This window comes from Trichophyton verrucosum (assembly GCF_000151505.1).
Source record: "Trichophyton verrucosum HKI 0517 chromosome Unknown contig00079_25.r1.exp, whole genome shotgun sequence".
Lineage (NCBI taxonomy): Eukaryota > Fungi > Ascomycota > Eurotiomycetes > Onygenales > Arthrodermataceae > Trichophyton > Trichophyton verrucosum.
Genome location: NW_003315590.1, coordinates 24,381 through 35,488, shown reverse-complemented (window position 1 = coordinate 35,488; position 11,108 = coordinate 24,381). Strand labels below are relative to the sequence as shown.

Below are 11,108 nucleotides of genomic sequence, written 5' to 3'. Positions count from 1 at the left end.
CGTATAACTGAATCACTTGTAGTCTTCTCATAATCATGGGCCTCGAAGTCCTCAGTGCTCTAGGCGAAGCGGAAAGAATTGGAGATCCAAAACCTTTAGAACCCAAGTCTGGAGATGAGATGGGAGGCCAATCTACCACTCTTTCCAGTAACGAATTCTATAACGCACCACAGCCGCACAATCCTCCACAACACTTTCAAAATGCTCAGCGGTCTCGGCCATCCGGCATGGCCTCCAATGCAAATATATTCTCTATTGAGGCCTTGTCCCCTTTTGCTAACAATAGGTGGACTATCAAAGCTCGTTGTACGCACAAATCTAACATCAAGACATGGAAAAACACTTTTGGAGAAGGAAAGCTTTTCAGTGTCAATCTACTGGATGACAGTGGTGAAATCAGGGCTACTGCCTTCAAAGATCAGTGTGATTTACTCTACCCTATCTTTGAAGAAGGCGCTGTTTACTATATCTCGAGCCCTTGCACAGTGAAGATGGCAAAGAAAGAATTTAGTAACGTGAACAACGACTATGAACTCACTTTCGATAGGGACACAGTTGTTGAAAAGGTAAGCAAGCGCATATCCCATGCTTAAACTAAGAATTCTCTAATTTTTAGAATTAGGCCGAAGATCAAAATGATGTTCCACAGATTCGCTTCAACTTTACTAGCCTAGGAAATTTGCAGTCAATTGACAAGGGAACGACAATTGACGTACTAGGAATATTGAAAGACGTTGATGCCACTTCTCAAGTGACTTCTAAAACTACGGGAAAGCCATATGACAAGCGGGAGCTTACGCTTGTTGATAATTCTGGATTTTCCGTCCGTCTTACAGTATGGGGAAATACTGCCACTAACTTCGACACACCTCCCGAGTCCGTTGTTGCATTTAAAGGGGTTAAAGTATCTGATTTCGGAGGCCGCACATTGAGTCTACTGAGCTCCGGCACAGTAACAGTTGACCCTGACATTGAAGAAGCACACAGATTGAAGGGCTGGTATGATGCCCAAGGAAAGTCAAACTCCTTTACCGCCTATTCCTCCGGAGCTACTGGAGGCGGCAGTGGCTCGTGGCCCACATTCAAAACCATCTCTGAGATTCGAGACGAAGAACTTCCAAGTGCAGATAGCTTTGAAGCCTTCTCACTAAAGGCCACTGTGATCCACGTAAAGGACAACTTGTGCTACCCTGCCTGCCCGAACGAGGCATGCAAGAATAAGAAGGTGACTAGAGGCGACTTGGACCAATGGCACTGTGAGCGATGCGAAAGATCGTACGCCAATCCCAAGTATCGCTACATACTTTCACTCAACGCATGTGACCATACTGGCCAAATCTGGTTGAGCTGCTTCGATGAAGCCGGCCAGATGATATTTGGCATGACTGCTGATGAGCTGATGAAAATCAAGGAGGAAGATGATGCAGCTGCAAATGAGATAACCAAAGGCGCAACCTACTGCACATGGAACTTTAAGTGCCGGGCAAAGCTGGATACCTATCAAGAGCAACAACGGTAAGACCCCTCCGTATCCCATTGTCGCTACCATTCACGCTGACGCCAATATGTTCTTTCTCTCTGCAGAACCCGGTATAATGTTTATGCGGCTACACCCATTGACTATGCTACAGAGGCCGACCAGCTATCTAAGTTGATCGCATCGTACAGTATCTAACGGGGACATAGACGGGTTGGTTTGAACTTGGGAATAGCCATCGAGTTCAGATGTTAGAGTAGTTTGAATAATAATAAACTAGCTCGTCTCTTGAATTGTAGCAGTCCAACAACTAACTACCTCTGTATCTTAGTTCAGCCTCAAGCCGAAGGAAGCTCCAGCCAGTCACGATGCTCTGCTTACTCATATTATCACGTGACTATCTTGGTGCCCTGGGCAGGTGAGGTCACGAGGAGCGGGAAGCGAAAGCGCGAGCAACAAACAACAACGACAAGCGACTTGAGGGACTGAAAGAGAGAGACAAGGGAGAACCCAACACTCGCAAAAACGAGCCCATGATGTCGTTGCTGCAGCTGGTCAAGGCCAAATTTCTGTAAAAATGGAAATTTCTTGAGCTCTTGCGTCCTGACTTTGCCTGCTTTCTACAGCCGTGTTTGAAGGACAGCAGCCCTAAATAGAACATACGGGCTTCCTTCCACACTGTGACTACCTGCAAGACGCCTGGATGATGATATCGTTTCCTGGCCTGGGACAAACCATCATATCCGCTCCTTGCAATTACTTCTCCACCTTAGCAGGCCATCCGGCCACTGTTTCACATCATATTTTGATGAATATAAAAGAAAAGAGAACAGAAGCCGGAAGTGGTAGCTTGACATTACTATTGTCACTCCTTTGGTTCCCTCTTTTTGTTTTTTTTTTTTTTTTACAAAAAGGCATATGCCATGACTAGTTGACCTTTTAGGGAACATATATTTTAGCGATGACTCGGATACCATGCCGCTCGACGGCGGCTAGGGGGATTATGCGCCCTCGTCAAACGTTTCCCAAGGCCGCCGTGCGCAAGCACAAGATCATTTTGGAAAGTATCACGCAAGAGAAGAAGAAACTCCGCATTGCGGTATGTGCTGTCTACTCCTAGTGCTCTGAGCGCCCCGTATAGCCGGTTCTAAGTGAATGGTAGATTTCTTTTGAGACCAAACCGCCTCCAGGATACACGTTTATTCCAGCAGGAAACCCGGAGTTCACTAACGGGTGCAAGGAGTTGTGCCGGAAGGATGGATACAAAGTTTACACCGTCTCGGTTCGTGCTCTTTCTTTGGAAGAAATTTCACTCCGTTATATATACCTGGCTGCTGACAGATTGCAATTGTTGTTTTTAGACAACCCCCCATCAACGAGTGCACGATCTTTCTCAACATGTCCATAGGATTGGTTATCATTTCCCTAGTGTTGTGGTGGCTTCAATATGCATGGAACGGGGGTTTTTCCTCTCATCCAGCGGGAGAGTGGTAGCGTATCAAAACCAGCGCCCTGTGCAGATCCAAGGTAACAAAAGTGCAAGCTCGGAGCAGTCACAGGAAACCATCAACGCAGAGGCGAGGGACGCAATTAAAGATTTGTTCCCTAACATCCCTACCAAAGACCTGAACCAGATTGTAAAAACAGCTTTTAAAAAGGTACGCCAGCCATCACGCTTGCGTTCGTTGCTAACTGTAATGTTTAGGGAAAACGTAGAGTTGGGACAGCAACCGAGCTTCCGTTAGCACGCCGGGCTCAGCTAGCAGTAGTGGCTCATATTCGCCATATCTACACTAGCTATGACCGGTTACTAAAAATGACCTCCTTTCAGGAAGCCAGAGCGTCGGTCGAAGAACCCACCCTTGCTAAACTGGTCCTGTGGCGAGGCGATGATGAAAACGGTACAACTGTACTTGAAGATGTTTTCCGTGAAGTCATCGTTATATCTGACGATGAAGACGATGAACGAGATGGTGAAGAGCAGGCGGTGGAATTACCACTGCCACCTCCACAACCTCGCCCTCATCATGATATCCCTAGAGAAAGCATGGAGCTAGTTTCCAGGAATACCACAGAGAGGCAGATTCCACTCAATTATGGAACTCCGAGGGATAGCCATTTTGTTACCCGTTCTTTCGCCCCACAGAATTCCAAACAGAACCCGTCTACTCCCAGCGTGATCACTATTGATACCCCTAGCCAACATTCTGAACGGAGAACCAATGACCACAGAGGGTTCCGCAGGTATGAGGCATGGGACCGAGCAAGAACTCGGTATAGCCATCTTGTAAACGGAGCTGTTACTACCCCTGCTGTGCCAGAACAACGCTCTCCACGATACTCACAAGCCGAACCACGGCAGGGATTCCCCAGCAGGGGGGAAGACCACCGAGTTCGGCTATCGCCATCTATGGATTGTTCAGTTATAAGAGCTACTGATAGTAGAACCAGGAGAGATGTTATTACAGATCATGCCCAACTTGCCAACCCATACACGCCAAGAAGGATCACGGCTTTGAAAGACACAGAGCCTGAGGTAAGGATCTTCAAAATGCTTGCAGTGTATATTTATTTTGTAGTGTGCAGAACTAACGGTAGCGGCAGCGGCACCGCCAACTTCCTGACCATTCCCCTTTCCCGTCAGCCACTGAACGGCCTCAAATAGGCTATGATTACAGACAAAGCCCTGGTGCGTCTTCTAACCTACAGAGAGCGAACCGTATGCAGGCGAGACTCAGCTATCCTCCATCTGGGCTTGCTCACTCTGGGCTGTCGTCGGCGCCTCCCCAGTCCCAAACGGGGTCCCGTCTTGAGTCCCGAGATTACCCCATTATTCCATCGATCGAGAGCCCGATGGCTCCGATCAGCCGGCCGGAGAGGCCGGATAGCATCCCAAGAAACAGCCCAAGGTTGACAATGATGATGCCCGGCTCTCCAGCATCCCAGCATATGAGACCCACTGAGAACGGACCTCCTCCCTCGCAATTAGACAAACATGCAAGGCAGCAGGAAAGACACTGGGATGGCTCCAGGTATTCTCGTGTCGTTGGCACTCCCCAAAGACTGCTGCCCGCCACTGTACGGAATGAAATACCGTCCTACAATAACCATGTATCCCATCTGGATGATCCATCCTGGAGTCCCTTATCTGGAGGCCAGCTCCACCAACACCCGCAGTCCCAACCGCTACAAAGCTTAGAGAACATGACACGCTCTCCGTTACTGGATAGGCCGAGGGTTGTGCGAGTAGCCCAGCCTGGTCAGGCCAACCCTGAGCAGCGATACGTCCACCACCATGTGGGAGAGCATCACAACAGGGAGCGAGGCGTAGTATCATCGTCCTCTCACCAGTCAGCTATGGCTGTGGCTAACCCAGCAGATGCACCAAGAAGGATAGCTTCACGGTATCCGTACCCTGACAACCCAGCAATAGTGATCCGACAGAGACATAGCCTGAATCCCCGTCTGGTCGCCTATCCTACAGATACCGACAAACGTTTGGCACAGGTTCGCGTATATGATCGACCTGTGGAAACTCGGACTTCTGTGGTATGTAATTACAAGGGACAGTCAAATGAAGAAGCGAGACGACCTGACTCCTCCTTATTGATCTACCTTTCTTTCTATTCCACCCTCTGGAGATCTTCCCTACGATACTCTTTTCTCTTTGATCCTCCCTGTCTTGTGTCCCTTGTAATATCCGTGCTGACCAAGTTATATCTTGTAAAGATAAAGCAGACTCAGATGGAGGATGGCCGGCATCATCATCATCATCGCCATCATCATCCAGCAGGGATGACACCTGTGGAAAACCGGGAGCCTGCTCTCACGCAGGGCGACAGTAGCACCAACCGCTATGGCTATGCCTATGTCGAGAAACAGCCTTATACATATATAGTGGACGGTGATCGGCCACCCAGGCCAGCGCCAGAGCCAACAGCAGCAGCTGGGTCCTCCTATCCTAGTGCTGCCTCCGCTTTCCGGTCTTATCGCTCTCCTCCACCGCCGACGTCGATACGCAGCTCCGAGTCGTCGGCCATGACCTCTACGCTCACTCGCACCTGGACCGCGCCCGAGCTGGGCCCTTCAAACGGCCCCATCCGCAGCCAGCAGCCATACACTCACCGGCCGTTCCTATAGCAGTACTTAGTCGCGGTAGTCCGCACATGCATGACGGGGGTGGGTGGCTTGTATGTTTTTGGTTGTATTGAGTGAGCGCACGGCGTTTTCATGCGGGAGCGTGTATATATCGATATCCCTCCTTTTTTTTTACATAAATACGTCATCATCATCATCATCCTCAAGATCATCATCACTGCTGCTGGACTCCCTGTATGAGACGAGCCGTCGCTGCCGGTTCGACCAAGGTTGGGCCGTGGCGTCTGGCTGCATGAACTGCGAGAGAGTAACCAGTGAACTCAACAAACAAAAGAACCAGAAGCCGATCTTCTCAAATCTCGCGATACGAGCTGTCAAATCTCCCAGCGACAACGCAGCCCCCAGTCCGAGGAACAGGGCCAGGACAGGGGGCCTTCGCTGGCAAGTAACAAATGGCAGCACCGCCCGCCAGCCTGGATCGATCGCGGCCGGCATGTGAGACAGACCGGTGGGGGGGGGAGGTCGCTGACCTCGACCTGCTCAGCTCGCCACTCAGCGACTAGATACTCCGACGAGACACGAGAGAGACGAAGGACAGCGAAAAAAAGCCCAGAGTGAGCAGGATGTTGGCAGCGATACGAGGGCAGCCAGCCAGCCAGCCCGGCAGCGCGACGAGAGGGCAGAAGAGCCATCGCCAGCGACGGGTGAACGGCTGCATCGCCCAGCTCCAGCGCAGCGCCCAGTCGCCAGCGCCCGCCGTTGACGTCGTTTGGCTCGCCATCGCCATCGCCATCGCCATCGCCATCGCCAACGCCAACGCCAACGCCAACGCCGTCGGTTCGCTGTCGCCCTCGGTACCTTGTCCTCGTCTTTGCGTCTCGTCTCGAGCTTTGCTTCGCGCGCAATCCTTCAACGTTCGTTCCAACGCCCTCTGCAAAAAGCTTCGCTTCGCTGCCAGGGGACCACCGTCTCCGCCCTTGCGCCAGGGCTCATCCTGACAAGCGCGAGACTTCCCATGGATCCTCCCCACCGCGCCACCAGACAGGCGAACCAGGGCCGAGAAAAGACCCTGTTGCGGTGGAGGGGAGGAGGGGGGAGCCCTTCTCGAGGCGACTATCTCATTGATTCAACCAACGCTTCTCCTGGGCCGGCGGCGGCGGCGTCGTCGTCGTCGCCGGTCGTCTTCATGGGATATGCACGCAACGAGCGACGGGGGGTGGAGCTTCTCTTCTGCGCTGGAGCTGCTCCTCTCTGGCTGTCGGTCGGATTGGGATGTTTGCCCCGAGTCCGCTGGACGGGGATGTTGCTCTTTTCTGTCTCTTGTGGCCGCGATGGAGACGTCAAGCCATGAGCCGTGAGCCGTGAGCCAGCGTTGAGAGCCATGAGGCAGAGAAAAGGCGACGAACCAGAGACCGAACAAGGACAGACGACAACATACTTACGGAGTACATTAATATTAGACAAGACAAGACAAGAGAGAGAAAACGTCAGATACGATCTGCTTCTGGGATGCAGGGACTCTGGGCCTGGGACGGAGCTCTCTCAACAGTCTCCTCCAATCTCGATCCATCCCTGCTCGCTGCGAGGGAGTTGTGTCCATTCATCGGTTCAACTATAGTCATCCCAAGCTTGCTACCGAGCAAGACTTACTTGCATACCCTGGTTCCATCCGGCCCGCCCCTCTGGCTTTTGTCTTTCTTCTTCTTCTTCTTCTTTTCGCTGCCCACCCTCCTGTGCATCTCTCTCTTCTGCCTCTTGTTCCTCTCTCCTATCTGTCTCCAAGGACTGGCGGGGGGCGAGCTTGGGTCCTGCGCGGTATCGTTTCAGAAGAACCGCCATCCTCTTCGATCGTGGAGTTGAGCTTCTTAGCCGAACCAGACATCCAAAAACTCCGACTGAAACTGCGTTGGATCCTCTCCGCTTCCGTCCCACTGCCAATAGCCGCAAGAGCCAGAGAAGCTGCAGAGATTGCAGAGACTGCTGAGATAGAGGTACAGGTTCGATCGCCTGGTTCTAGAGCTTGCTTTTCGTTTCTTGGGACGGGGTCGTGGGTTGGCATAAGAAAGATATATCTCCAGATTTGACCTCTCCCTCCTCCTTAAACTGCCATTATTCTTAAGACGATATCCATATTGGCATATAACATGCTTCTTATGACGCACCCCTGACCGGCCTGAATATCCATCCTCCGAAGGCTTTTTCTCACTCTTCTCTGGCCATTGTGCAGTCCATCCTTCTCATATATCTATATATATCTATATATATCTATATATCCATATCTATATCTGCTATCTACATACTCTTCCAGCCATGGTTAGGCATGGGCCCGACCTCGAGTCGCTGGTGGTTGTATACCAATCCTTCCATCCCGAGTTTATCTTCTTATCGTACATTGTGAGCTTCGTTGGCTGTGCGACATGTCTCGAGCTGCTGCATCGGCGGACAGCTCGTATCGGGCTCTATAACTGGTAAGCCTCGTCAATTGTCATTTCTCCTGCTGGAGCGAGGAGGACTACCTGAATTGGCACTGCAATTGCTAAAACCGCTATGATCTCTCTAGGTACCTGCTCATCACTGCTGCCGTGTGCATGGGAGGCATTGGGATATGGTGCATGCACTTCATCGGAAACTGCGCCATCCGGCTGCATAGGGGCGACCTGCAGTACCAGATATCGTACTCCTCCTCCTTCACTGTGACCTCCTTCTTCCTGCCGATAGTTGTGCTTTTGTTCGCCTTCTACTTCATCGGCGCCAGTGAACGGGCCGGCTACTGGTACATCATCGCCACCGGGACCCTGACAGGACTGGCTGTCTGTGGCATGCACTACGTCGGCCAGCTTGGAATCGCAAACTACTCGTGCACCTACCATGTTGGAAACGTTGTCGGTGCAGCTGTCATTGCCATCTGCGCCAGTATCACTGCCCTGGGAGTGTTCTTCAGACTCAGGGCGTCATGGACAGACAATTGGTGGAAACGGCTCTTCTGCGCGCTGATTCTGGCCAGCGCCGTGTCTGGCATGCATTGGACTGCCGCCGTTGGGACCATCTATCGAGTGTCGAATGCTGACGGTACAAGTGTACAGCTCTTCTCCTCCTCACAGGCCGTCATAATCTGCTGCACACTGGTATGCGTTTGAAACTTGTTCTTCCTCTCAGCTCGACCTGTATTTGTATATCATTTACTAACGACGTGTGTATAGTCACTAAGCTCGTGCTTTTTCCTGATCTGTCTGGCCGTGGTTGCTGGTCGCCAGCGCAAGAGAATGGCAAAGAGAGTCCAGCAGCTCTCCCTTGCCTGTGCCTACTTCGATTCCTCTGGAAGTGTCATGGTAGCCCCAGACGGGAGCATCCCAACTCATAAAATAACCAATCACTATGTTGAACGAGTATGTCTTCACTTTACTTTTTTTTTTTTCCAGCTTAACCTGCCTGCAATTCTGCCGTCCATTACTGACCAGGTTACCTTCTCTGCCAGAGCTTCGCGGATGACGAATTTAACAGAGTGCATCCGGCATTCCTCTGGGCATTCAGAGCAAGCCGAAACTGGGCGCATCTAAAACAGTTCATACGAGGCATGAACTACAATATCAAGTCTGATGAATCAATGAAGCAATACTTCCCGGGCTCCACCACTACCCCGGACACCGGCGACACCAACATCAACTTCGAACTCATCTTCAAGCAGCTGTTCTGTATAGCCGCCCAGGGCCTCTCGGACCAGCTGCATCTGCCGCTGGAGAAGCTGGGAGTGCTCTATGATGACGTTGTGTTAACCGGAACCCAGTCAACAAAGCCCAGCAAATACCGCGCTGGTGACCCTGAGGCTGCGCCCACGCCAACGACCATAGTAGGCAAGGGCCAGTGTATATTCATAGTGCGCCAGCTCAGCAAGCAGGAGACCATCGACCTCTCTATGAGCGGGTACCGTTTCGCTGCTCCCAATCACATTTCCGGTGCTCTGGCCAGACTAATGCAGGTAGAGCCGAGGGATATGCTGGACAACCTGACGCGGATGAGAGACTACTCCGCGCCCGAGAAGATGCTCGATCCGGGTGTCTACCTGGTGGGATTCTCGCTCTACCCTTCTGTCTGGACTGGTTTTGACGTGCTTGTATACGACGACGCGCCAAACCTGCTCCCCAATGTGCGGTTACCCATCGAGTCGGTGACACAGCAACACCTAGACATATTATCGCGGATGGATGGATGGCCGCTGTCCCTCTGCTTGAAGTGGCTCAAGGCAAACGGCGGCTTCGAAGACCCCGAGGCCCAGACGTTCTGCCAAGCCGTATATGGCGCGGCATCGAATCTCTCTGCCTCGGTCGACAGCCCGACGTTTGGCCAGGCCAAGTTCTCGTCTCGACAGATCAACATCCCCTGCCGGTCACCGGGCCACGCAGAGGCAACAGGCCAGTGTACAGCATTCTCCTTCCACATCATAAACGGGCTACTGACGCGGACGACACCGCCACATCTACGTCTTACTCCTCTGCGGCTGTTCAACGTGCAGCAGCAAGTATACCCAGGCATTCCGGACCACGCAGTGTTCCAGGATAACCTACGGGACGAATTCGGACACTGTTTGTATGATGACGACCTCAAGGGCCGCAGATCGCCCATCCCCCCTTCGACGGCTCAGTCCATGTCTCTACGGGCCAACTCCCTGATCCATCCGGGGGACGACCAGAAGAAGAGCAACAGGCATTCAGGCAACAGGCAGTCAGATACCTGGCGGCCCACCAACGGCGGCATCATGATCCGCAACCAGATCACAGTGGACGTGTCGCAGAAGGAGGAGCCAAAGCCGTCCAGCGCGGGAGCCTTTGAGATGCAGAGTGTCGGGGCGACCGTTGAAGCAGGCTACGTCAAGGACGACAATGAAACCTTTGTCGACGAGCTGTGTGCCATCTGCCGAAAGGCAGCTGCCGAGCAGGACAGGAACAGCTAGCTGCGGAGACCGCTCCTTGACTTGTTGATCCTTCTTCCCCTTTTCCTACTGTACATTTTTAATTTAGATGGCACAGTTGATGCCATAGAGACGTATACATACATCTATGTACATAAAGAATATATATATATATATATATTAATATAATGAACCCGAGACTACAGAGCCGAGCCCCCTCTCGGCTGCATCGTCATGCATCTGCATATCACCTCTCCGTTCTCCATGTGTGATTACAGTAGATTAACGGGCTCCGTATCTTGAGACAGGCCTTCCTTGTTGCTACAAGCTTCTCTGTATATAGGGCTTAAAAAGAAACGAAGAAGAAAAAGAAAAGACAAGGGAAAAAGAAAGCAGCAAGGTAGAACTAAAGTTCTCCGTATGCTCGTTAATTTAAAAAATAAAGGAAGACGACGAAGAAGAAAATATCGCATCGTCATCCCAGCGCATTCTCGGTATGATGATGGCCCTACGCAGATCCGTGTTTTGGAAAAGCCTGCTGAGTACTCCGTACTGTGACGAGGTTCCTGGGTAGTCTGTAAATCAACGCACGGCGTGAAGACTTCCCTCCCACTGCTGCAGCCAGCC

At 51.7% G+C, this 11,108-nt stretch overlaps 5 protein-coding genes across 5 annotated transcripts; 3 read left to right on the top strand and 2 right to left on the bottom strand.

The window, feature by feature from the left end:
- Nucleotides 1–35: 35 nt before the first annotated feature.
- On the top strand, nt 36–1,519 carry TRV_00711 (uncharacterized protein; the record flags this gene model as incomplete). Its single annotated transcript, XM_003025086.1, has 2 exons — nt 36–566; nt 623–1,519. 2 exons carry the CDS (start codon nt 36–38, stop codon nt 1,517–1,519), a joined length of 1,428 nt encoding a protein of 475 aa, XP_003025132.1.
- Nucleotides 1,520–2,480: 961 nt separating this feature from the next.
- Nucleotides 2,481–5,617, top strand: TRV_00710 (uncharacterized protein; the record flags this gene model as incomplete). Its single annotated transcript, XM_003025085.1, has 5 exons — nt 2,481–2,576; nt 2,640–2,759; nt 2,839–3,135; nt 3,309–4,013; nt 4,205–5,617. 5 exons carry the CDS (start codon nt 2,481–2,483, stop codon nt 5,615–5,617), a joined length of 2,631 nt encoding a protein of 876 aa, XP_003025131.1.
- Nucleotides 5,618–5,746: 129 nt separating this feature from the next.
- On the bottom strand, nt 5,747–6,958 carry TRV_00709 (uncharacterized protein; the record flags this gene model as incomplete). The annotated part of the gene is made up of 3 exons (XM_003025084.1): nt 5,747–6,013; nt 6,106–6,526; nt 6,711–6,958. 3 exons carry the CDS (start codon nt 6,956–6,958, stop codon nt 5,747–5,749), a joined length of 936 nt encoding a protein of 311 aa, XP_003025130.1.
- A 249-nt stretch (nt 6,959–7,207) lies between these two features.
- Nucleotides 7,208–7,414, bottom strand: TRV_00708 (uncharacterized protein; the record flags this gene model as incomplete). Its single annotated transcript, XM_003025083.1, has 1 exon — nt 7,208–7,414. The coding sequence occupies one exon, from the start codon at nt 7,412–7,414 to the stop codon at nt 7,208–7,210; it is 207 nt and encodes a 68-aa protein (XP_003025129.1).
- A 471-nt stretch (nt 7,415–7,885) lies between these two features.
- On the top strand, nt 7,886–10,523 carry TRV_00707 (MHYT domain signaling protein, putative; the record flags this gene model as incomplete). Its single annotated transcript, XM_003025082.1, has 4 exons — nt 7,886–8,043; nt 8,136–8,700; nt 8,776–8,961; nt 9,051–10,523. The coding sequence occupies 4 exons, from the start codon at nt 7,886–7,888 to the stop codon at nt 10,521–10,523; spliced, it is 2,382 nt and encodes a 793-aa protein (XP_003025128.1).
- Between the last annotated feature and the right edge of the window lie 585 nt (nt 10,524–11,108).